We start from the raw sequence: 27,620 nt of genomic DNA on the forward strand, positions 1-27,620 counted from the left end.
AGTTAAACAATGGCTTTCACTTTCACAAGATGTGGTGATGGCTATTGATCTGGATGGCTTTAAAAGTGGATTAAACATCCAAAGAGAAGGCTATCCATGGCTACTAGCCCTGCTGCTATATGTTCCCTATGATATCAGTGTGCCTTATGTATACCACTTGCTGGGGAACTTGGACAGGAGAGTGCTGTTGCACTCACATCCTACCTGTGGGATCCTGTGGACACCTGGTTAACTACTGTGTGAACGGAATGCTGGAGTAAATTGACCCTTGCTCTGATCCAGAAGGTCTCTTATGTTCTTAAGAAAACTGGTGTCTTCAGTGTTTCTATGGTGTCACTCTTCTGCCTGTTTAGGGATCCAGATGACTAATGTCTTCCATGTGCAATCCCATGTCTGCCCACTGCTACATCTGTGGTTTTTTTCCCCTTGCGGTAGAAAACTTGTCAAGAAGGGCAATAGCTGTCAGGAAGCAGACTGAAGAATCTGTGGAAAAACAGATTTTGTCTCGTAAAACAATTTGAAGTAAGCCAAAACACTCATTAATTTAACTGTGCATTCTTTTTTCGTTAGTCACCTTGGTTTTGTAACACGCAACAACAAATTAATTAAAACGCGCGTGCCAGGCAGCAATCTTTTTTCATGTTTATAGTAGACAGAACCTTTCCTCCCCTCGCCAAACCCGCCCAGACCTGCAACCCGTCTCTCCTTCATTTCCCCGCTGGGGTTCTGATCGGACCCGGGCCCTTGTACCTCAGAGGAGAAAAAGGCGTTTCTAGGGAAATGTCTAAGACACTGAGGCGGATTAGTTGCATAACAAAAGCCACCTCTAAAAAAGCACCGTCTGGAAAAGCTCCGCTAAGGCTCCCAGTCTAAGTACAATGTCTAGATCCGAGCGCTTTTTTGGTCTACGTGTTGGTGAAAACCGACCAAGCCCCACCACTCCAATAATACGAGCAGAAGCATTCGGTCTTTCCCTCTCCCGCGCCCGGGGCCGAGGGCGCGCCGGGCTTCTACCACCACGAGAGGGCCTACGAAGCGGCTTCTTGCCAAGCAAGTATTCGTAGGGACGTTCTAGCCTTTTTCTCCGACCGTCTCTATAGACTGGACGCTCAGCCGAGCATTTACGTAGCCAACCAGCGAGCAGGGAATCTTGTGGGCGGTGACTACCCGTCTTGCCGCGCCCTTCTTTGGCCCGTTGCGGAGGAAGCTGCGTCACTGAGTGCTAGCGGCAGCCGCAGCACCGAAGAGGGCAAGCAGAACCCTACCGCCGCCTCCGCCGCCGCCCCTCCCCCCCGAATCGTGCGCGTAAACCCGAGGGCCGTCGCCGTCATGGATTACGGGGAAGGTGAGCGCTTTCTCCGTGACTCGAGGGCCACGGGACATGAACGAACGAAAGGGTGCCGAGGATTGACTCGGGCTCAAAATGGCGGCGGCGGTGCTTCATAGGCGGGAAACGGCGAGTGGCGGCGGCCTAGGCTTGAAGGAGAGCCTGCGGCGTGGCGCGCCATATTGCTTCTGGCGCTGGTTTCCTGGTAGCGGGCGTTGCACTGTGGTTGGAGGGGTGCAGCGCGCTTCTATGACAGGCGGCTGGCGGCAAGGCCGCGCGAAGCCTTCGCCTGGTCTCTTTGTCCCGACCCTGCTGTGCGTGTGCAGAAGCGGCCACGCGAAGCTCAGTGGGGTTTCCTCCCAAGTCAGCATAAATAGGAATGCAGTCTTCCTGCGCATACCAACGAAGCCGACAAGGAGGTTTCCTGCCTGCTAGAGAAAGAGTGCGGTTCGAGGTTTGCGTTTTCAGTGACAGTTCTATGCAGAGCAAGCCCATTGAAATGAATGGGTTTGATTTAAGACCCACTTCATTTCAATGGGTCGGGAGTCTAAGGAGATGGGATATTCAACCGTCTAGGATTTAACAAGTGCTTCATGATGGAGGGGGGCGTGGTGACGGCGAGGGTGTTCGTAATGGCTGAAGATTTCGGCCAGTAAAGGCACTCTTAAAATTTGGATTTATAGCTCTATTCATACAATCATTCTGGAGCCGTACCCGCAATCCGATTTCTTCCCTTCTTTTGAAAAATGCATAACGTTCTTTAAAAAAGGTATGCATGAAATCGAGCGCTAGAGCAAGGAAGACAAATTTTCCAATTTAAAGTGCTCCAAAATAGAGGAAAGGTCTTGGTTTTCCCGCGCTTCTCTCCTCCGCATCCCCCCCACCGCCCAACACAGATGGAACCTAGGACAGCAGGTTCAGCCTCATTATTTGGGTAATACACATTTAATACCCACGACGTTCCTTACTTTGTCAAATATCCAGTGTACTAGTTTGGGATAAACCACTGATGCTTTTGTTGCACAGATAAAGGAGGCTGAGGCTGAAGCAGTGTGTTGTTCAAGAGTATTCTTACTCTAATTCTCACATTTGGTTCAAAAAGAAGCTTCTGTGCTGAGAACAACACATTTCCTAAACAGCGCAGTGCAGTGAATAAATACATACTGAAAATCTGATTGTATAGTTCTGCCTGGATATAGGAAATGAGAGATATTTTGAGTTACATTTAATTTTGGTACTAATAATTTTTGCCTTGAAATAATGAGCACTTGATGGCCTTGTGACCACTTGTTCATACTGTGGTTAGAAAACCTCCTAAGTTCTTTAGCCTCAAGCTGCTTTATTTCTTCCCTGGGTAATAAATATAAGTTATACTATGTTCAGTAGGTGGCAGCTGGAAGCAGAACAGTAAATCTGTAGCTTCCTTTCTTGTATATTTCTGGTAAGTTTGGGATGTCAATCAGTTTTGATTGGTTATATTCTGAATAATCAGTTTACCCTAGCTATATAATTCCATGAATCCAAAAATGCTATTTTGTTGTTGACCAAAGTGAAATCTATGCTCTTGTTCCATTATTGATCTTATACATTTTAACTTAAAAGCTGACAACTGCTGCTGTAGTGACCTGGAAAATTACACCTTGCATTTGCTCTACCTTTCAAACAATTGTTATTGGTGGGAGGTATAGCATCACTGCAAGATGGAATTTTTAAAACTAGCAGTATGCATTTCCTCTGTAATCCAATTAGTGCAACATGCCAGTCCATCATGGGCAGGTAGCCATGATAGAATGATGTGCTGTACAAATTGAGAATCCTTTGGCTGTAATTCTTTTTCTGAAAAACCAATGGCTTGTTCAAGGGGTTTTCATGCTCAAAATAGGTTGTAGTGTCATCTGAAATGGAGAGCAGATTTATCATTATTTAGCAGGGTAGGTTACAGAGCTGCTTGCCAAAACGAATAAAACATCTGGCTGTTCCTTGTGATTTTGTCTGTACTGTCTCCAGCCCCTTGCCACTAATTTTTTTGCATTCATTGATGTTCAAACGACTCTTTAGGGGGACTTTTACCACTTCAACCCCCTCCCTGTTTCATTCCCAGACAATTGTGTTAAAACTTTCATTATTTTTTATTAGTTGTTGCCCTCTTGCAAGTATGCATTAATGGTTGTCCAGTATGTGTAGTTTTGCACTGCCAATGCCTTTTTGTAAAAACAGTAAGCCATTGTTAGAAGAAAAAATAGCACCCACTGCTGCAACCACATACAATATATTGAATTCGTTTGATTACCATTTTTGGAATTTTTCAGGAAAAGTAATCGGTAGGTTGTGAACACCCTGCTGAAGTCTGTCCCATGTCCCCCTCTCACTGCAGGACCTGAAGGTGTCCCAGACCCCATAAAGATTTTTCAGGTTCATAAGGAGCTACAGTGGAGAGCAGGAGTTAGAGAATTTCCCTTGCACGATTGTCCATGCATTCATGGAGCATTGCTTTATGTAGGTTGCAGACTTGATAGTACCCTGCTTTTCATACAGTGTTTTCTTCAGAACTGAGAAGATGAGTGCATTGCATTTATATCCAGGCATTTCCCTCTTGTGAGGTACCCAAAGCAGCTTACATAGTTCTCCATTCCATTTTTACCCTCAAAACAACAACCCTGTTTGGATCTGTGAGTCTGTGACTGGAGCAAAATCATCCAGTGAACTTCATGGCTGAGCAGGGACTAGAACTTGGATCTCCTAGGTCCCCAGTCCAACACTCTAGCTGCTATACCACAGTCACTCTTAATAACTCAATGGCCTAGAGGGGGAGATATCTGTGGGTTGCTAAACCTCATTTAAATAACATCTAATAAGTCTTCTGTTCTTAGAAATGGACCGTGACTATGGGCATGGTGCCTATGGTGGCCCAAGAGCTATGGATTCTTATATGAACCAGTCATATGGAATGGAAAGTCATGGAGGCGGCGGTGGAGGAGGTGGTGGTGGTACCAGGTAAAATACTGAATCTGTTGCTTTATATATATCCAACATGATATAATTTCAATCTACAGTATATCTTTTTTTCTTTTTTTTTTTGCAACTTAAGTGTTCCTTGAGAATGCTGCCATGATTCTGTGTGCAGTGGAACATAGAGATAGATAGTGCAGCAATCTAAAAAAAAAACCCTTTGGTTTAGTTTCTTTTAGTAGTGTGGAGTACTGTACTGCCTGTTCTGTAGCAAACCTATCTTGAAATTAGTTTGAATTATAGCTTACTAGTATTGAAATATTGTGTTAGCTTTTATGTAGCAGTACAGAAGCTATGGACATGTTTTGGATCAATATTGCTGCTCTTACTTGGTTCTATTTGAAAGGAACACTTAACTTTAATTTTAGTGCTAATATGTTTTGCAAGAATTACACAGTAGACAACTTGTCATGTCCAGATTATTTATTGGCAGGTACTAATTAAACTAAAATGTGTGTTTTGGCTACTCTATATTTTTTGTGTTCTGTGATCCTCTACTTCATATAGTTCTTAGTAATGTAGTTGCATTTCTGACAAATCTTTTGGATTTGCATTTTGCCTGCAATTCATGTTTACTAACATCAGGTTGTATTTTAATGTAAAATTGGCTTTCTTTCAAGATCTGTGCATTTTTAAATAATAACTGGATGAAAAATCAAATAAGGTGTTTCATTTGCATATTCTAATTCTTATATGTCAGTGAAAGATTGTAGTTTGGCAACTCTGAATTTATAAATTTTCTTGTGACATTTATTAGTAGGGAACTAGGGAATTGTGGGTAGAATCCGGAGGGGTTCTTATACTCTCATGAATTCCTTTCCATAGCACAATTTTCCTTCCACAAGCAGGATCCATCACTTACACAAGAGAAATTTCGCACTTCTTAGAACAAGTGCCAACAAGTGGAAACACTTGTTGGCAGACATGAGTCTTTCTGCTCATTTCAGGTTGGCCCAGTAGCACTAAATCATAGTTTTGCAAGTGGTGGGGCAGCATACAGAATGGAACATGTGGGGGGATAAGCACCCATTTGGAATCTACCCATGGTTACTCAACAGCGCTGTTCAGCAAAAGGTTGCTATATCTAATGTTTGGGTATAGTAAACTGTTCTGAGAATCAGAAATAAGCTGTACCTACCATCTAGTAATCTGCATATGATTGTAGTTCACTGATTAGAACTGAAAATTCTATAATGTTATGGGCTGCTCTTTAGATAGCGTTATAAATTTGTATCTCTTGTGTGACTGAATTTCTTTAAAAATGAAAATAGAACTGGTTATGATAATGTAGGTAAAGACAATACACATAGTCTTCTTAATTAAAAGTTTGCTTGCAGTTTCTTCTTTGTTAACTGTATTTTAAATCTTTGGGGAGAGCTTTGAACTTTCCAGTGCAGTTGTACATTACATTAATGTCCCCTGCACTCTGCCTCTTTCTTTTCTGCAATAAATAAGTAAAACTGTTGTTGCATATGGTTTCTTGGTATTGGCTGTTTATATATAATGCACTGCCCTTTCCTCTACCAAGGATATTTTGATACTGAAGACTTAGTTTTGTCTTTCCAGTCTATGCTAGGTACCTGCCTTATCCTCTTGAATATGCTAAATGTAATAGTAGATAGAAGATGAGGCATGTTAGTAGTTTTAATCTTCCAAGTGTAAATGCATTATGTTGCAGAAAGCAAAAGATAAAAAATGAAATGTGAACTTCTTGAGCTTTAGAACAAAAAAATCAACTTGTACTAATTGCCCATTATTACTGACAATTGTCAGAGTTTCCCAAATGAGGGCAGATACTTTTAAATGCTGTTGAACTGTTATTAGGCATAACTTTTAAAGACAGAACAGTTTTATTAACCTATTAAGTATGTGCAGCTACCTGCATTCATAAGACTAGGTCTGGGCACAAACAATGAGGTTTAAATACTATTGAATAACTAAATTGAATGAACTTCAGGCATTCTGAATGTTAACATTTTCTTTTATAGAAAAGTGGCACAGATAGCTTTCTGTCTGGTCACAGCTTGGAATTGCCCAGCCCTAATCAAGGCAAACCCTACCAAAGTAAAATATACATTGATGTTAGTTGATAAATGTCAACTGATAACTTGTCTTTTGAAATGTTTAACTTTAGTAAGCTTACTTTTTTTTTCCTCACTGCAACTTTTCCAGGTTTGGACCTTATGAGTCTTATGACTCCGGGTCTTCTCTGGGTGGGCGAGATCTGTACAGATCTGGCTATGGTTATAATGAACCCGAACAAAGCCGCTTCGGAGGTAGTTATGGTGGTCGATTTGACAGCAACTACCGGAATAGCCTTGACTCTTTCGGAGGTAGAAACCAGGGCGGGTCTAGCTGGGAAGCACCTTACTCACGCTCAAAGTTGAGGCCTGGGTTTATGGAGGACAGAGGAAGAGAGACTTACTCTTCCTACAGCAGTTTTTCTTCACCCCATATGAAGCCTGCACCTGTAGGCTCTCGGGGGAGAGGAACGCCTGCTTACCCTGACAGTGGATTTGGAAGCAGAAACTATGATGCTTTTGGAGGACCATCAACAGGCAGAGGCCGTGGCCGAGGAGTAAGTACAGAATCTTTTCAGATTCTTTTCACTAGTCACTCTTTTAAACCCTTTCAAGACCATAGCATTTAAAACAAATGGCACTGTACATCACAGTGCATTTTTGGCCAAACTGTTAGGGTTGATGACCTTCCAATCCGGTTTGGTGTTTACCCAGAATGTAGTACCCCTTCTCTCTTCATTTACAAGTAAAAGCACTAAGAGATTAGTTGCTGAGGTTTTGTAAAATCTCTCCTTTTGTTTGAAAGGTGAAGATTAAGGCAATGGGTTTGGTCTAAAAGGGGTTAAAAGGAATTGCATTTTTCCTTGTTAACACTAGCATCTTGGCTAGTGGGAAAAGTCTTGAAACATTGTAAAGGTTAATTAGAACCTTTCTCAGTTTTGAGTAGGTTAAAGGTGCAATGTATGTATAGTATTGAATTTTAGGGGTGAATGCCGTAAAGGAGATGTTTTTCTAGGGAAGCAGGCAATCACTTCTTCATATTCATTCTTAGCTAAACTCAAGTTCACCAGACTTAAATGGAAGGGTGGGCCTAACAAAGGTAGGTGATAAGAAATAAGATGATTTAAACAATGGTTAAAGGGACACCATCAACTTTAAAGCTAATTATTTTGGAAAGAAACTTAACTATATGCATTTTACAGTTTTCTAACAACTGTATAATACAGCAGTATCCAGTGCTGCACCTATGCTAGTGGGACCTTCTACTAGTTCAACTGGAAGGACAGAAGCACTAGTCTCTCGGCAAGTCAGTGGAGTTCTAGAAGGGAATACTGTTGACCTGTCCTTTTCTGGGAACAAGCATTTCTGCTTATTGTCAGAATTGCTTTTGGAAGTGGTAGGTTCTAAAGGTGCAGTGGAACTAGCAAAGACACAGTGACAGTACTAGATACTACTTAAAATTTCCTACATTATGTTCTTGCATGAGCAATGTGATTTTTCAGTGCAACTTGGAGTGTGAGGAAAGTAAAGCTTAATATGAGCAACCTCCCATTATTAAAAGCTTATATCCTTTATAGAATACTTCAGGTATATAAGATGATGATGTCCCATTAACCGTATACAGTCATTACCTCAGTTTAGTACAGCTAGTTCAGCTATTAATCCTACATATGCTATCTTAAAACTCATATGTATGTTTCCAGCAGCTGACTTTAAAAAGATTAAGTAGTTTATTTATAACCTAAATGTGGAGGGAAAGATAATTTCTCTTTACTAGATTGTCTGCATGCCTAATTATATTTTTTTCAAAAATAGCTTTACCCATGTAGCATTCTGAAGGGTATAATTGGCATAATTAGATTTAACTGAAACATAAACAGAACTAGTAGCTTTCTTGTAGTTTGGCAATAAACTGCTCTGCAGATTTGTGTAGTCCTTCTTTATCAGACTTTAAAAAAAAAAAGGTAGGTTTATTAAGCTGAGTGAGTTAAAATCTTAGGGAGAAACTGAAAGTTTACTTTTTAAAGCTTAGTGTTCCTCTCTTGGATCCTAAATACTTTGAGGAATAAACTACTTAATGTATTTAAAATGCATTGCACCTTTAATAGATTTTGGAAATATTTGCTCGTGCAAGTGTAAATCACTTAGAAAGTAACCTTTGATTTATATATATATATATGCGCAATGTGGATATATTGCTAGATTGTTTTTGTTTTTTTACTAGGGCCCAGTTTGTAGAAAGACTGAAATATAGAACTTATGCATGGACTTTGTTAGCATAATTATATTTTAATGATCTCTCACATATTCTGATGTACTATGGCTAGGTTAGTCAGACATTTTAGAATTCTACTGCCTTCTGGGCACAATCCTTTGTATGTTTAGATAGCCTGGAGAATGCTGGGATTTGTAGGACTTTTTTCCTGTCCAAACATATATAGGATTGCACCCTTAATGTCTTTAACTGTTAATATTAAAGATTTGGTTTTATGGCAGTAAACGTATTTCTGCTTATATAATTTCAGTCATCTAGTCAGATGAGCATTACTTGTATGTGACCTATTAAATGTATAAATAGGAAAGTAGACCTGCATTTTGGCTTTTTCCTGGCTCCTTCTCTTCAGTTTGCTCCTGTATTAAAATCATTAAAATCTGTGCAACCAGCCGGTTTAAAGCTCTTTACATTGGCTTTTTTTCTTTTTTAAGATATCTGAGACAGAGAACAGCTATTTCACACCTATGGCTCACTAAGTTTCATCCTTGTTAGAAAGTAGGAGCTTACTATTAGAGGGTCTTAAAGTTTACTATACTCACTGCTACAGTCTTCATGTTGTGAAATAGTAATGGAATGATTTTGTAGTTTGCAGACTAGTGTGGGTAACCATTACTAGCATTCTAGAAATGTTTCGTTTTTTCTCAAACACTCTTAGTTAAGATGTAGCATTTCTAAAAACATTTGAGGCAGTCAGAAATAAAAGTTTTTTTTATTATTTTGGTAAATTGAAATATATGCCATCATTACTTAGTGAGCCTAAACTAATTGTAGTGCTTTCATAACAATACATCATATATAACATAGCATATAAAATATACTAATAGTGTACTAAGAATATTTTAAAAATAGTTCTACTTATTTAAATGTTAGCCTGCTATTGGGAACCTATTCCCAAATAAATGAGAATAATAGTAAGCAAAGTGCATTTAACAGAAACTCTTTTGTATAATCACAATAATGACTAGCAGTGTATTTAAGTTTTTTAAATTTCTGCTTTCTTTGCCCTCCAATAATCGAACCTCTTTAACTTGTATGTTGAAATCCAACTTCTACAACTGAACTTTACAGTATACATGGGAATTACCTTTCTGTAATGCTATAGATTATCTTATATACCATATAGTTCAAGAGAGTAATGTTTCTCTTAAAATTATCACTAATTTCATAAGACAAAATGATTTTCATATAAACTCTTTTTAGTGTTCCACAAAAGGCATTTTTAAGCCCCCCACCCGAGCTTTTCCATCTCTGCTGATGGACAGATTTTGGTTTGTTTGTTTGTTTTTTTAAGGCATATCTGGAGCATCTGAAGAGTGGAAGTGCAGCTCAAATTCTAAGCATCATAATTTGGTCTAATGACTTTAAATAAGCAGAAATCTATTTGATATAAGCAGTTTGTGTTAAATAACTGAAACACTAGTAAGCATACATTTCTGATGTGTATTACCTTACTAGTATTCTTATTCTTAAATGTATTCTTATTTTCTGAGTTAAATTGTAAAAAAATATGTTGGTATTTGAATTAGGTTCTTTGCAGTTAGCCACATCGTTTTCTAATACTTGCTCTTCACCCATTTACAGTACATGGGAGACTTTGGAGGCATGCATAGACCTGGAATTGTGGTAGACTATCATAACAAACCCAGTTCTGCAGCAGTAGCTGCACGAGGAATAAAGAGAAAAATGATACAGCAGCCGTATAATAAACCAGGTGGGACATTTATCAAGAAACCCAAACTGACAAAACCTAATGTGAAGATGAACCAAAACAAACCTAGTAAGTAATTGAACGAAAGATGCGAATTATAGCACTATTTAACATTTTCTGAGAGGACACATTTATGATGCTTTGCCATTCTTCATTTTTCAGCCTCAAAGCCTCCTCGGAAACCGGCTATTCATAGAGATTGAGCTTGGTGGCACAAATTAGAAATTTTATTCTGGTACTTCAAGTGAAGTCACTTTATCAGCTTTGTGCCTATATACTATGCTCTTTGTTAAACATTTTGGTATAAATTTAGTTCTATACATGTGTGCATACAATTTGAAACCTTTTCTGGCTTCTTTTATTGTGAAGACTGCTTGCTAGATAAGTTGCTGTAGGGCTGCCAGGAAAACAATTATCACTGAGTACAATATAGAATTTGATATTCAGATCAGAATTACTCATATGGTGTGAGAATGTGAATGTTTTGGCCCCTTCTGGTTGCTTCTCTAATTAATGTGTTATCAAGTATGCCCGTTTGGTGGCTTGATGTGAGATTGTGGATTTTTTCTTCAAACAGTTAACATTTTCTCACTAACACTAACTTCACTGTTGGGAATCTAATGACTTCGGATTAAAGCCACATGTGTATGTGTATTGTTCAGTATATCTTAAAATATTTCCCTTCCTATTATTTAGTTAGTTGTGTTGCTGTTAAGCTCTTGTTGGGGTGACATGAACTTCAGAGGACTCCAAATGACATAGCTGATGTTCTGTAACGTCTTTCTACTAGTGAAGTGCTCATAATTTCAATGAACAGGATATATGGGGATAGAGGTAATCACAAGGACATGAAAGGTGGAGGGAATGGCTGTACTATGTTGCATGGCACCCCCATACATTTTTAGAAGGTAGAGGCTGGGATAGTCTTCATTTGTGACTATTGAAAGCTTCTGCCATTGCTTTTAGTGTCATCTCAAAGTACAGTACTTCATTCTTTGTCTGGTAGAATTACTGCCATATTAGAAAGAGAAAGGTGGTTACAAGGATACAGTGTGGGGGGGTAAATGCTTAATTCAGCTAATGTTCTTACTCTGTTTCTTTATTGCTCGGTGACATGTTGGGTTTCTTGCTGTCTCCATGTCTTTACACATCAGATACATCTTGTATGTATGTTGGTGGCCAGTGTAATGGATGTGGATGCTTCAGTTGTATCTAATACATAAAATGAAAATTCTGGAAATCCTTTTTTCTGTTGCAGTACAAACATACTTGAATAGATTTAACACTTACCTGTTACAAGTAAATTCACACAGTGTGATGAGTTACAGTGGCTTCTAAGCCAGGGATGGTTTGTCAAGTTTCTGAACTCTGCTAGAGTGAACAACAAGCCATGCAGCTGAGTTCAGAAAATGTGATGAACCATCCTTGGCTTATAAGCCAGCATGGTTTATGTTGTATGGAACCGGGTGCGTTATATTCATCTGTTTCTCACTCTATCTTATGTTGATTTTAGGGCAGTTTCCCCCCTTATTGAATATATGAAGAAATGCTATGTTATTAAGCAATCAACTTAATAATATTCTCTTCTGTTAAAAATATGTGGCTTAATGTTACTTCTTTTCATTAAAGCCACCATATTTTATCCGATATTTAAAACCCCTTCTGGATTAGAAGGCACTAACTCATAATGGATCTTCTGTGATGTGAGGTCTTGTTTTCTTGATGCAGTCAGCAAGCTAATCTAAAATTTCATTTGCGATGTGTTCACTTCTTGGAGTGGACTTGGTGGTTTGTTGAAATGTCCTGAGTTGCTCAACTGTCCTATTTTAGTATTGTTTTGAGATAAGTGTAGAAAACTACTGAACATCTTATACACAATAATGTAAAGACTTATCTTGACTATAATAAAAGCAACAGTTGTGAACTGAAATTTAAGAAGTAACAAATTAATGGAAAACAAATTACACAGTATGATGATACAATCCCACACGTTGACATGTATTTTCATTTTTTTAATATAATTTCAGTGCCTGTGAAAGGGAACTTGAATAAGTCAAAATTTGTTTATACTGTGCATTTTTTGATATCCTATTTCTACATACCAGATTCTGTTAAGTTTTCTATAACCAAACTTCCTATCTTCCCAGTTTCCCAAGGATTTAAACAAAATGCTAGGTGAGGCAAAACATTTCACTGCAGTTTGATTCTTTTTAAATTTCTTCCTCCTTTCATGCGAATAGACCCAAGGACACCAAGCAAGAATACTACTGAAGAGGTAAAGATCTCAAGTTTTGAAAGATATTGTACTTTACAGGACTCATTGAAATGCATCACAGAATGATCACCTAACTTTGTTCAGAATTTCATGAAACAGAAGTGATGCCTGTGTGTTCAGTGGGCATTCTTAGTCCTTCTTCTGACAGAACTGTGCCAGAAGAATTTGGACTCCAATTTCTGATACTGATTTAGCAAGTGATATTGGAAGTAAGAGTGAGAATCTCTTGTGTGGCTATGGCTGTGATTCAGAGACCTTTTTTAAACAAAATTTTATAAATTTCAGGAATAGCATTCTATTTGATGGGTAGGCACAAAATAATATATTTTGTGGCTTTAGTCTTTATAGGAGATTCTTACCCGAGATGCAGACCATTTGTGTGTTAACTGTTTTGTTTCTAAGGCAGTATCCAGTGGTGGCCACCTGTGAGTGGCTACTCCTGCTTATTCTGTTGAGCAGATGGCACCCATCACCTCTGCAACCAAGATTTAGTACTTCTGGGGGCAGCTTGACCCATTCCAGAAATAAGTATTTGTGTCTGTCTCAGGACTTGCACCCAGAAGCACTTAAAACTCCATTGTGTGGGTGCCAAGGTTGTGGAATGGAAGCAGTGGTTGACTCTGCTTAGGGGCAGTCAGCATTGCATACTGCTCCAAGTCTAGATTTCTAAAAATTTTTGTGAAGCTTGTAGAATAGAATTAAAAATGAAATATTTCAGAACCCAATGTAGTTTTCTAGATCTATTTTAGGGCTTTTGTAGTAGCTTGCCAGAAAATAGTTAAGTTTATGTTTGCATTCCATATGTATGATTCTATGAAATGTTGTAGGTTTCCCAGTATTAGTTACATAGATAAATAACAGTTATTTAAAAAAGTGTTCAAAGTAGTCAGCATGGATTTCTCTAAAAATGCTGGCTTTAACCTATAAATCCCTACATGCCTTGGGACCTGATAGAATCACCTCCCAGCCTAAATCTGTATGGATATTCAGCATCTGAGATTTTTATGCAAGTGCCACTTCTGAGGGAGGTTTGGAAGAAGTGGCAGGCATCAACAGGTCCTTCACAGTGCTGACCCTCTCCCCCCAGTATGAAGTAAACTCTCCGCTAACACCATTGTGGAGCCAACTCTGTCCTCTTTTTGGCACCATGTTAAGTGCCCTTTTCTCCCAGACATTTAAGGCTATTTAAGGGCATGATGGGGCATTTATATCAGCTGGTTTTACAGGTTTGATTTCTACCAAAATTGATGTGGTTGTTGCCAAACTCTGTATAATGAAAAATGTTGTGTTTTATTTATTTGTGGTTCATGTTTTATGAATTACTGTGCTGTTGTGTGGTATAGAAATGAAATGAACTGGTAATAGCATTCAGTTTTCAACTTAGGTTTGGTCATAAATACGACTATTGCTAATTGGTTAGCTTGATTAAATACTCACCGAATCCCTGTTTAAAAGCCCTGAACAGAGCTACAAAATACCAGGTGCCTGGCTGCAACATCACATAGAAAGCTTGGCATATTTTTCTAGCTGGTCTCAAGCTGACTTCTACAATTTTATGTTTGCATCAGTAACCTGACCCACTTCTAAACTGGACATACTTCTTAAAAAAAAAAAACCTCAAGTGGACTTAGGGACATTCAGAGTTTGAGACCTGAAGAACATAGGGTAATACAAATCTGCAACCATTAAAACGTGGTATAAATACATAGCAGAATGGGTACACTTAAATCTAAAAATAGTTATATAAACAATTCAAGTACTAAGCCTCCTCAAAGCCTGGCAGAATAAAAATGTTTCATGCTTTTCTTAAAAGCTTAGCGGAATGGTACTGGTGCACGATGAAACAAGCCTCACTCCAGAAAAAGCTCTCTCTGGACTTTGACCTCAGATCATGAGGGACTTCAAGTAGGGTTTCATTTGAAGTTTGTAGCACATGTGAAAGCTCGTGTAATAGTAAGCACTCCCTGAGATTTTGGGTATATTGCAGGTGAATATTGAGTCAGAGAATGAAGACTAGTAGATGAAAAGTTCACAAATCAGGGTAACAGAGCATGTGTGCATAACGGTAAGAAAAATATGGAAATAAATTTTGATTCCTAATTAGGACAGTATTTGGGAAAGCCTGCAAAAGTAAAAACTTTGCTCAAGTCAGACCTTGACTGTAGGGTGAGGTTAAAATGTCCTTATAGCAAGAATGCTCTATTCAGCATAAACTTAATGTCCCAGATAGTGGGTTAATTAACAACTGGAAATGCACTATGCTATATAAAAGCACAACCCTTTGCATGTTGATTCACTGCTTGATCATTAGCAACATGTAAAGAAGTGGAACCTACTGTTCTTAAATTCTCTTATTTGGAGGCAATCACTTCAGCTAACTGGATTGAAATTAATAATTCCCTTACTGGAATTAATATGCCACATTTTGTCAGCTCTTCTGTTTACTTTGGAAACTTGTGCATTTGACCTTTCATCAGGGTAATGAAGCTGAAGCAGGTGACACAATTACGGATGAAGACTTTACAAAAGATGCCTGTGATGGCATCTATCAGGCCTTTGAAGGTAAGCCTGCTTGTTTTATCAGGTAAAACTCAAGATAATGTGCTACTGCAGTTTCACCTGGTGAAATTTCTCTAGGAAAGTTGCACTTGATTGTGTCCTTTCCTGAAGTAGTAATTCTTTTTCTTCTCCTAAACCTTTATCTTTTGAGTAGCATTTTTTGTGTGGCAAATATGTAACATTTCTACTGTAATAACATTTTCTTTCTTCATCCAGGTCATGTATACTCTAGTTTTGTTTGACTTTGTTTCTTTTAGCATTAGCTGCCACTTAAATGAGTGTTACAGTATTTATCTTCCTTATGTTTGTAGTTCCTGAATATTTCATTAGATACTGATTTTAAAGTAGACCAAGTACCAGCTGTTCTGCACCATAAATTGTTTTATACATGCTGCTTATTAAAACAGGTAAACTATCTATTTTTAGGAGACTGAAGTTTCAGTTGCTATACCATATCTTCAAACCCACAATCAAGAAAATTCAGCATTTTGAAGTTGAAATTTTGTCTGAACTTCTCCCTGATGTGCTTTGCTATTGTGTACAATCTGTATGAAACGAGGAATGTTGGGAACTTGCTACAAATTGTACAGAGCTTCTTGTCTTGAAAAACTGTGGGCATATCTCATACTGTGTAATAGGCTTTCCATTAAAACTACTGTGCACTGTTTTGTTTGTGATGCTCTGATTACAAGGCCAAGCATAATCTACTTTGACTCCCAAATTGCACCATCCTCAGATTACAATTTAAGTTTGTTTAGTGTAAGTCTAGTGCCATGGATTAATCAGTTAATGGCACCTTAGCAAATGTGCAAGTTTTTCCACTTAATTCTTGAAATAGTTAAGATACCATGCTGAAAAGTAGGAGTCCCAAGTTCATTTCTGGACTTGAGTGTCAATTTCTCTGGACTGTACTAGGCTAGGATTTAAAGGTGTCTGCCGATCTTGAGAGGCAAGATGCAGACTGTGTCTCTCTACAGAAGTCGAGTCAGATGGCTTATGCAGCAATTAAACAAGGACTTGCGTATCCTTTGGGCTTTGGAGGTAAGGTGCCACATTGCAAGTTTGTCCCTCTGGATTTGTTTCAAGGTGCTGGGGAGTTTTCTTGGTGGAAGGGCCTAGAGGGTGGGGGACCCTGGTGGAAAGGATGGTGGGGAACCTGTGAATGTCAAGGCAATGTAATTCCCTTGGAGAAAATTTCTTACTGCATATAAAGGGTGGGTGCAGCCAGAGCTGGTGGTGGGCCAGGCATTTTCTTTCTTCTATCCCTTCTCTCTTACCTATTCTCCTCCATCTGCAATTAGGTTTGGGGGGAAGAGATCCCATTTATGTGAATTGAATGTTCCTGTGTGCAGGAAGAAGGGGAAACTGTGGACTGGATCCAGAAATACCATGGGATGCATCTAGCCTGTTTACTGGTGTTTCCATACCCTCGAACTAGAGTATGCATGGTTTGTGTGCTGGTTGGAAGAAATGGAGTGGTTTTTCTACAGATAAGTGCAGGCATGAGCAGGCATAAGGCTTTTTGGGGACCTACTTTTTGTTTTAGTAGGCTCCCAAATTCCATTGATTGGATCCTTGTGCAAAAGACATGTATTTAGAATTAAAGGTTTCTGAGCCCAGGAATTTGTGGTGTACCAGAAGTGAATGGAGCTCACAGTTCTTCCACATGAAAAATCCAGTTATCCCAGGCTTTTCTTAATTTTCAGCAGTGTAATGTGGGGCCGGAGGTAGAGCCATGATGCTGCTAGTTTTGCCAAACAGTGAAGAGTTTGATAACTTTGTTAATCTACTTCATATCACCCAGTGATAGACCAGTGCAGATTTACTTTCTACCTCTCCCTGAATTAGGGGAATGGTACTCCAAAAGTAATTGTAGGCTGTTGTGATTACTATTCCTACATTGCTGCTATTTAGCAATTTAAAAAAACCACTGGTACCTGTTTTTAATAAGGCAGACTTTTCTTTCAAAATGACATGTAAAGGAGAGAACAGCTGTTTGGCTGCTTGAAAATCATGTCCAGATTGAAAATTAAATCCACGTTTGACATATGGATTGAAAGCCTGCCTCCCCTATAAATGGAGAGAATCCAGAGCACATTCTCTGGAACAAAGTTTTTGAAGTTACTTTAGTATGCAGAATAAGGAATGTTTGTACACATTGATATCTGTGTTAAGCCCCATAATATTGTCAGCTGTACAGAGGGAATAACAGGGAACCTGTAATTGATGTTGCATTATAATTTAGGGTAGAAGTTGGTCTTTTTATTCATTGGAATTTTAAAGATTGCATGCCTTTCCATTTCAGATTATCTGTTTGTTCTGTTCTATAAGCTGTCTTCACAATAAAACCAGCAAGCATCTAACTAAAAAATAACAAATATGTAGCAATACATTTGAGATCTTCTCAACTGTAGGATTTACAAACACTTTGATTTCCTATTATCTCAGCTGGTCACTTGTTTAGTGCCTTTAGTATGTAGGCACAATGAGATTAGGTTGGCTTTAATTTTGGATTTAACTTTTGTGAGCATGACCCTTGATCACAAACCTATGCTGAAATTATTGAATGTTACCAGTTGCTTTTATTTAAATCCACACCCTTGTAGATACCATTGTCATACGTGGCTTGAATTTATTCCTCCTTATGAGACCATAAATAATAGTTCAGATAGGGTAAGTTGAACTTCACATTTCTCCCTTGTTGGAGTTTAGAACTTTAATATTTATATAGTTCTTAACTGTTTCTAGGTGTCAAGCCAGAAGTGAAAAATGAAGAGGAAGAAAAGCGTCGAATTGAGGCAAGAAGAGAGAAGCAAAGACGTAGGAGGGAGAAAAACAGTGAAAAGTATGGTGATGGTTACAGGTTTGTGGTGGAAATGTCATGAATTTGCCCTCGGCCATAAGTCACAGGCATGCACAATGGCAATGTTTCTTGTAAGGTGCCTTTGCTCTGCCTGCTCCATGGTGTCTTGTGTCTGAATCCCAGTGCCATATGGATGTTACCCTGTGTTTTCATACATCTGGAAGCATGGACGCTACTGTGTATCGTAGAATATTGTATGCCATTGTACTCTTGGAAATACTCAACAAATCATTTGCTGAATGTGTGTAGACCATATTGCGGAATCTCCGAGATAATTGTAATTTAAGTCAGGGGAAGATTGCCTCATGCTGTAGAGCTATTTTAGACTTAAACTTTCACAAGTCTCAGCCAATGTGGCTGTAGGAGCTTTACTGCAAAACATCTGAAGGACATCCAGTTTCTCACACCTGATTTAGATAATACAGCAAAGGGAAGGATATGCTTAGTAGATTCCTATGTGTAAACTCACTGTGGAACTACCAACTTGCAATCTCACATCTGCATTGTTGAGATAAAGGTCCTATGTTAGAGGTGGAAGAAATTTGATTGCTGGATGTTTTGAACTTTGGCTACCATAAGCCACTGCCAGCATGGCCAGTGATCTGGAGTGTTGCGAGCTGAAGTCCAAAAATATCCAGATATCTGCTTTCTTCTTACTCTTGTTCTTATTAAATAGATAGAAAAGTTAATTCCATACACTTTGAACATTTGAAATGATTAAAAGTTACAATTTTAACACTGTGGTTTTAAAAATCAGCAATGAAAATGTTGACTGATTCTTTTATTCTTTATAAGCTTTGACAGACTTACCAGACTTCACTTAACAAACTTCTTTCTTAACTGAAAAGATGAGACAAATGGCTTTCCTTTTAGTGTAGTCACTAGTGAGATTGTGTTAATTCATTGCATTAATGTAGATCTCTACTATATTGTGAGAGAATATAGAATAATATTCTATTATTATGATGCATAACAAGGTGATAACTTATGTTTCTCTACCTCCAGAAGTCCAGAAAGATAGCCATATGTCTGCAGCAAATAATCTTGTATCATCCTAAAGCATGGGTCCTCAAACTACAGGCGGCATCCAGCCCACCATGCCCATTTATCCGGCCTGCCTCAGTTTTGGACTCGCTTGGAGAAAACTATCTCCGAGCGAGCAAGCTGCTGCTGCACCCCACATGCGCCCACCCCCACCTCATTGTGCGCATGCGCCTGCCCCCGCTTCGCCTCACCATGCGCCCGCTGCCACCTCACCGTGTGTGTGCGTGCCTGCCCTAGCTGGGCCCCCGTCCCCTCGCCGACCTGTGCACCCCCACCCACCGCCAGCACCCTTCAGCTGGCCCCCTGTTGAAAATGTTTGAGGACCCCGCCTTGAAGAATAACCACTATACTGTAGCATAAACTTTAAGCTAGATTTTAGTAAAGATGTATCTGGAGAGGTCTGTACACCATGATAGCTTATGCCACAATACTATGTTAGAATTTAAACTGCCACAAGCTGCTTCTTTCTTTCAAGCTGTATTTGTAGTGTTCTTTGTTGACTGTTTGTTTCTGCAGATAGTTCTTCTAAAGCTGACATAGCATTTTCATTACTGGTTAATCCTTTGCTCAATTTTAACATTTCTTTGGAAAAACATAGGGATCATGTTTAGTTTAGAAATGAATGTAAAGGTCTTCTGCTCTTCTTTGCCTTTACTGCCAAAGTACAACTAAGAACAACAGACGCTCTACTATCTCAAACTGCTTTTTAAGTGCTGTTCAGTTTTTAAGCAATTTGATATATTTTAGGAGAAAATGTTTGGGATGAACATAAAACTGTTTGATATAAAACATAAATAAATGGTCTTCTGAGCTTTGGAGGTTCATATAACTTGTATCAGCTTTGGATCCTGTCTTGCTGTGCAGGTCAAAAAAGTTTTATTCAGAAGTAAGTCTTACTGAATTCGGTGGTACTTGTGTCCTAGTATGAATTCTAAGCATTCCAGCCTTTGGGCAGTATGCAGTACAGTGCTACTATTGACAAATAATGTTGTGCTAGTACACATTACATCTAGTGCAATAAGTGCTTGCCAGAGTAAGGCGTTTCCTTGGAAAAGCAGTTGTGCTAGGGAGTGTGATTGCTGTTTTGCTGGAGGGTTTTTATGCTAGCACAAAATTTATGCCAGCAGGAGTGTTACATTGGGCACCGTCCTTCGAATCCAAAACTTAAATACTGTAAGCTGATGTCTACGTTTCTGTATTTTCATCAGCCTACATGGAATTTTAAAGAATTTATTTTTTACTGAACTATGTATTAAAATGGCAGGATTTAAATATAAAATGTACCTATGTAATATGCCTGTATCTCCTGCTAGAATGGCATTCACCTGTTCATTCTGTAAGTTCCGAACATTTGAAGAAAAAGACATTGAAGCTCATCTGGAAAGTGCTGTTCATCAGGAAACTTTAGATCATATTCAGAAACAAACCAAATTTGACAAAGTTGTGATGGAGTTCCTGCATGTAAGTGGCCTTCTTGTCGAAATCCAGTTAATGGAGGGAGCTTTAGGTGATGCGTTGACTTTAAAAAATAAATCACAGTGGACTTAATCTTACTGGTTAAACGTGTGTTTTTAGAAAATTTGATCAACATATGCTTTTGCTGTATTGCAAAACTTCTGAAACTCTGTTAAATTGTAAAAAAGTGTAAGGTGGGGGATGGGAGCAAAGGGAAGGGGATCAGGGTTCTGTTTTGGAAAATGTCTAAAGCCTTCTGGGACTTAGCAGACTAATTTCTTTGGATTGTTGTTACTGAAATGGGTAGTATCTGTGTAAAAAAGAACTTGGAATGAATGAATATAACTCGTGTTATTTTGTTTTCCCTACGTATGTTGTGAACTTGCATTCTAGGAATGTATGGTGAATAAATTCAAGAAGACTGCTATGCGTAAGCAGCAGACCACTAGCCAAATGGAAGCTGCCCAGATAACTGAAAAAGATGTCATGGAAGGCAAGTGGCCTGTGAATGTGTCCTTATCACATATCAGCACAGCAATTTTGTCACGTGGGCTCAGTCTGGAACTGCATATTACAAGGCCAAACTGTGTTCTTAAACAATGGTAACCTTTTCAGAAGAAAGAGTGGGCATTCAGAAGAAAGAATTAAGTGCCTCATTCCTACCCCACCCCCAAACTTGGGTTCCAGACTCTGGCTTCTTTGAAAAATTAGGTGTTGATCTATTTAATTCTTAATTCTGCTATTAAGATAGGAAAGATCATGTAACTCTGAAGCATTTGTTGTACATTGATTGTTTTTTGTGTTGTATCATAAACATGAACTTTAGTGCAATTGTACATGAAATTTTGTTTGCCAGTTTTTCGAATTGTATCAAATGAATTAGTGAATTTTAGATTGTCTGAAGTTCACATTTGACCATTCCTGGTATTGGTCCCTAACGTGTAGTTCAGCACTTTCGCAATCCACCAATACCTACTTCTGAATCCCTCCAATAAAATAACTTTCACATATTAAACTGTAATACTATTAATAGTATTACTTTTTATGGCACAATCTCAGATACACATAATGCTACCCCGATGTTGTCTTTTCTTTTCCAGGTGTCACAGCTGATGATCACATGATGAAAGTTGAAACTGTTCTCTGTTCCGCGTGTAGTGTGTATGTTCCTGCACTACACAGTTCTGTTCAGCAGCACTTAAAGTCTCCTGAGCATACAAAGGGAAAGCAGGTCAATTTTGACTATTCAGTTATTTTATGTGATTTATCAGGTTGGCTGTAGAAGCAGTTGGGATTTTGTTATGTATAATCTGGCTACTTGCATCATATTGCTTTGCTTGAGACCCAAACACTTTGACAGTTGCAGAATATGGCAATGATAGTTCATAATTATACCGTATTATGCAGAGTAGGCAGAAATTACAAAAGTAAATGGTAAAGGTTTCAAGCCCCTCAACAGATACCTAAAATGCTGAATTGTAGCAAATCACATACACACTGTACATATGCATTTTTTTTCACAATGTCACAGATAAGATTTTTTCTTACCATACATCCTAGCAACCTCGGCATATGATACTTTCTTTCCCTATTAAATTGAGAGTTTTCACCTAAAGGAAGCACTTCACTACTTCTTTTTGGCACTTCATGGCACATTTTGACTTCTCTTCGGCACTTTACAACTAACTTCTCTTTCAGACTGAGGTATACTGCAGTTGAGTGAAACTGCGGTAACTGAGCCAGTGAATAAAGGAGTTCTGCTGTACCAACTCTAGTGCAATTTGGAGCGGCCAGGAAAAAGGAGGATAATACATAAATGAACTGTGTCTGGCTCAGTATGTTTTAGTGGTTCAGTTTGCCTGATGTCTCAGCAGTATAGTTGATGATGATCTGAAATCTTGTGAATGAATCTCCAGTAGTCATTTGCTTTTGTTAATATATGCTTTTACAATTTGAAAAATTCATAACCAGGCCTGAACAGTCAGCTTGGTGTCACCACCAGTAATATTTAATTGATCCAATGGGTTGATCACTGAAGGAAAAATTGTGATAGCACAAAATTCCAGGGAAAAAGTTAGCACCACCTCTTCTTCCATTAATTCCATCTTCACTGGGCTGACTTGGCTTATCCTATACTTTTCTGTACTTGTAAATGTTTGAAAATTAATAAGATTTAAGAATTAAACTTATCCCCCATTTATGTGCAGAGATAATTATACTCCACTTCCATGTTTGGAGGGACTTTTAGAATTTTCATAACAGGTAGTAAATAATAAAGGGAACCACCTCCTTCCACGCACATGCCAAAAATAATTTCTGTTCCAATTACACTTACCTTCACTGATTGCTCACTTATTTTGGCTCACTTAGCCTAAAAGACAGAGCAGTATCTTCTGGAGCAACTAATTTGCATAGTTCTGTATTTGAGTTGTCCAAAGTATGGGCTTCATTTCAAATTATGTGAGTTCTAGCCACTATTCACACTATCTTTATAAATACTAATATAGGTAGATTGAAACAGCCAACACATAGCTGCCAACACAAAGATGGCTTTTCTTATCATCCCGTCTTTATGGGGTTCTAGTCCAGCATGTATTTCAGGGCAAGCAGAATGTCTCTCAGGATTTACCCATCAGCATCTGGTTGACCTGCAAGGGACTGACAAGGGTATCTGCCTCCATTCTTCTTCAGTTTAAACTTCTTATTGGCTAGCTAAGCTAGCTACTTATTGGTATGGTAGTATCATTTTTAATTTCTTTGGGGTTTTCTTTTAATTTTCCTATCCATATGTGAAGTTACATCCTCTGGTCATTGTCTTTTACTCTTCTCTGCTGACAAAATTTATCACCCTCCAAAACACGATTTTTATTTAATGTGTATCATTGGTTTGAACTGCCGTGATCAACCATTCTGATGTGGAGTAAAGAATGTATCTAGGTAAAAAGGTGCTAGTTTAAAATACTCTTACTAGAATATTAAATGTAAAAATTGGCTTTTGTAAAATGGAATTGCATGAATTCTACTCAAACTTAAATGGTTGGAAATAGAGACTGAATATAATGTCCTTGGTATTGTTCTTTATTGATCCACAAATTCCTGTTTCTACAAAGCGTTCCATCAAAACCTATGCTCTATCCTTTCGTGAGTGTTCTAAAGGCAGATGGGTAAATTGGCACATAGAACTTTTAAGAATTCAACCTTTTCTGAATAGTCTTTTCTCTTTAACAAATTAATGTCTGTCTACTACAGTATTTGATACAATGCATACTGAATGTCCATTTGGTTTTTAATGCTTGCTATTACAGTGTAATTTAATTTACAGACTTACAAAGAACAAATTAAAAGAGAGAGTGTACTAACTGCTACCAGCATCTTGAATAACCCAATTGTGAAGGCACGGTATGAGCGCTATGTCAAGGTAAGCTTGCAGTATGAAGCAAAGTTTCTGGGAGCAGTCACTGATGATAAAAACATGTGTGAAGTTCACTCCTCTGCATGATTCTGTTGACTTATGTAAGTGAAGTAATCCTAAAGCCTACATCTTTTATTTAGAAAAACTAGCTTAGCCATATGTAGTTCAGAGCGGTAGTGGGACTTCAAGCCAATTAAAGATATTATAATGTCTCTATTAAACAAGAAATTAAATTATTAGCTTTTATTTGCATATTAAAATATTTTTGTAGCAACCCATACATTTTAAGATTAGATATATGTGCATTGTAGCTGGCATCATCTTAGACACGGGATGGGAGTAATACATGATTTGGTAGCTGCACTTTTTAAAAAAGTATCTGTGTTAAAATATTTTATTAAATCTTTAATAAAAGCACAAGGACATCTTTTTAGTCAATTAAAATATTTCTTTCTTATCAATTGGCCTTTCATCTCTGGTTGAAACATGAAGTTCATCTAGAGTATGAGTTCTCTGTATAATTTGGCTTCAGTTAACTTCAACTTTAACTTGGCCTAAATAGAATGAAATGGAAGGGGAACGAATGGATTGCGCAATAAGCTATATACACATCAGTAACCAAGTGGAGTTTGGCTTTACTGTCCTGGACTAATTGTCCAGGCCACTGTCTAGAAGTCAGAACACCAGAGAGTGTTAGTTGAGTTCTCCTGGAAGAGTCACCACTGCCCTGCTGAAACATACATAGAAACAGAGCGAGTCAGAAGGAGTCTCCCAGACCATCTAGTCTGACCCCTGGCTCCAGCCGGCTCCGCTCACAACATGCCCACCATGCGCATGTTGAGCCTGTCTTTGAACACCCTCACTGATGGGGCCTCAACAACCTCCCGTGGAAGCCTATTCCATGCCCTCGGGGTCCTGACTGTCAGGAAGTGCTTCCTGGCATCTAAATGGAACCTTGGTTCCCTGAGCTTTGCTCCGTTGGAGCGCATCCTGCCTTCCTCTGCAGGGGAAAACAGGTCTCTGCCCATCTCCATATGACATTCCCTCACATACCTGTATGTTGCCAACATATCCCCTCTGAGTCTCCAGGCTGAAGAAACCCAGTTCCCTCAGTCTCGCCTCATACCCCATCCCCTGCAAACTGGCCATCAACCTTGTGGCCCTATACTGCACTGACTCTAACCTGGCTATATCCTTTCTGTAATGAGGGGCCCCCAAAACAGAGCACAATACTCCCAATTGCGGGTGCACCAGAGTCGTATAGAGTGGTAGTAATACCTCTCTCGATCTAGAAGCCACACTTATGGCTATGCAACCAAGGGTGGCGTTTGCCCTCTTGACCACCACATCACACTGCTGACTCATGTTTAGCCTGCAGTCAACCAGCACCCCGAGGTCCCTTTCACAAGTGCTGCTCTCCAGCCACTTGTCACCTAACCTGTACTTATGACAGCTGTTCCTATGCCCCAAGTGCAAGACCTTGCACTTAGCCCCATTGAACGCCATCCTGTTGTCTCCTGCCCACTTCCATAGTCTGTCCAGATCCTTTTGGATCTGGAGCACCTGCTCCTCGGTTGTGGCCACTGCTCCAGTTTTAGTGTCGTCTGCGAATTTGCTCAGCAGACTGTTCACCCCTTCTTCCAGGTCGTTTATGAAAAGATTAAACAGGATCTGCCCCAGGACAGAGCGCTGGGGACCCCGCTTGTCACTGGCCACCATCCCCATGACTCCCCACTAATGGTTACCCTCTGCTTTCGGTCAGTCAGCCATGGGCTAATCCATCGGACAGTGCTTTGGTGTATCCCAAAACTCCTCAGTTTCTCAACCAGGATATCATGGGACACTTTGCTAGACCATTATGGCCCTTGTTTTCATTTCCAGATAGCAGGTTTATCCAGGGCATGGGTGAAAAAGAAACGAATGGTGGTTGCGTTTCTGGTCTTGACTTCTCTCCTCCCTGTTGCTTCTGCAGCTGATGCATACAGAGACACTTATTCCTTAGTAAACATGCATAGTATTGTGCTGTAAATGATTCTTTGGCATGCTTTCTTCAAGCCTTCTGGGGTGGGGTAGCTGGGGGACTGCTTGGGATACATGCTGGTTTTCTCCCTGTGTTTAATCTGGTGATATTAACATACTTCCAGTAATTTGTTCATGCATTACATTTATGTTGGCTATTCTCTATAAATTACTAAAGCCTCCATGTGTTATCTGTTTCTAGATTTTTTTTATTTGAGTGTGATTTATTTTATTGCAATGAAGTACTGTATATGTAGTACAGAAGGTACAAAATACAGTAGAACTTACTCCTGCTTGTTAGTGTATATTCAAGTCTATTATTATTGTAAATGCCTTGGAGGGAGGGATCCATGCAAACAACTATCCAGTTTTTCTGTTTTCTTGACTCTTGCTACTCATTCTTTAGCTAACATAGTTTGCCTAAGATGGCTGATTTTTCTTTTTCTTTTTTTCAAATACCTGCTTTCTCATCAGGGAGAAAATCCATTTGAAGTTTCTGATCAAAATCCAGAGCAGCAAGGGGAAGAAGACAAGGCAAATGAACCTGCAGAAGAGGAGGAAGAGGAGGCAGAAGCTGAGGAAGAGGAGGAAGCAGAAGGTGAAGAACAAACAGACTTCACTCTTGACCAGACAGAAGACAGTTAAATGCAAGAAATTTTACACGAGAGAAAAATGCTGCTTTTACATTCTGTTAACGTGGCTAAATGTAAAATTTCTAATAATTAAAAAGGAGGCTCATGTTATCATCCCCTACCCTGTGCATGCATTCCATTTAAATTTTAAATGCCCTTATGATCTGTTTTCACTTTTGCTTAAAATGAAGGTAAATTCATTTTAGTTCAGCTTTTATAGTAACCCAGCTATTAGAATTGATATAATACTGTATTATGTATGTTTTCAAACATTAGTTTTCTTTCCTTGATGTTGAGAATTGGGTATAAATTAGTACAAATTTTAAATCATTTCAACATAAAAGTATTTCAAGTAAATACATTGTACTTTGTTCTAGAAACTTAAAATTATGTTGTGAGTGGCTGTCTTTTGGACTGCATCACTCATTGTAAAATACATGTTATGACATACCTTGTAGCCTTTTTGTGATAAAATGTATTTGTTTGTAGCAATAAAATGTTTTCAAAACCTTAGTGTCATATAATTTTAAGCAGGGACCCAGCAAAAGACAGCTTGTTTAGCTGTTTGTTGGACCATTATGGTGTGTTCAATCTTCGCAATAATTAAGGCAAATCTAACATTGCACTGGCTTCTTAGTACAGTCCAAAATGATACTTGGTGTTTTTGTTATGAAATAAGACCAATTTTTAAATGTTAGATTCTACATGATTCTCATGTAGTTACTGAGAATATACTAATCAAACTTTACTTAAGCTGCTGTATCTATAGGCATTCTACCACTGCACTATGATTTGGCCCTTCTTGTTAAACAGGAGCCAGAAGCCCTTGCTGTTCTACTGCAAATCATCCAGAGATCTGCTTAGGCCTGGCCTAGAAAAATCGTCGTGGAATCCAAATAATTCATAATAGCAATTGTGTCCATGCAGATACTGTGTTAAGGGCAGCAGCTGAAATAGAGAGGAAGGCAACGAGAGTGCATCTTTAAACCACCCAGTTTACTACTTTTATCCTTGTTGTGCA

At 38.8% G+C, this 27,620-nt stretch overlaps 1 protein-coding gene across 9 annotated transcripts; it reads left to right on the forward strand.

Moving 5' to 3' along the window:
* The first annotated feature begins 1,198 nt into the window (after positions 1 to 1,198).
* On the forward strand, positions 1,199 to 27,107 carry ZNF326 (zinc finger protein 326). 9 transcript variants are annotated; one of them, XM_044432186.1, is made up of 12 exons: positions 1,199 to 1,345; positions 4,198 to 4,321; positions 6,509 to 6,914; positions 10,214 to 10,409; positions 12,581 to 12,615; positions 15,093 to 15,177; positions 17,923 to 18,037; positions 20,395 to 20,542; positions 20,930 to 21,029; positions 21,637 to 21,767; positions 23,859 to 23,954; positions 26,442 to 27,107. In XM_044432186.1, exons 1-12 carry the CDS (start codon positions 1,330 to 1,332, stop codon positions 26,610 to 26,612), a joined length of 1,623 nt encoding a protein of 540 aa, XP_044288121.1. In that variant the 5' UTR covers positions 1,199 to 1,329; the 3' UTR covers positions 26,613 to 27,107. The 9 variants fall into 9 exon arrangements, with proteins under 9 accessions (XP_044288121.1, XP_044288124.1, XP_044288125.1 ...); XM_044432189.1 differs by having other exon boundaries at positions 17,923 to 18,019; XM_044432187.1 differs by lacking the exon at positions 1,199 to 1,345 and adding an exon at positions 1,379 to 1,781.
* Positions 27,108 to 27,620: the final 513 nt, after the last annotated feature.

This window comes from Varanus komodoensis, unplaced genomic scaffold (genome assembly GCF_004798865.1).
Source record: "Varanus komodoensis strain SLA01 unplaced genomic scaffold, ASM479886v1 scaffold24, whole genome shotgun sequence".
Taxonomy (NCBI): Eukaryota; Metazoa; Chordata; class Lepidosauria; order Squamata; family Varanidae; genus Varanus; species Varanus komodoensis.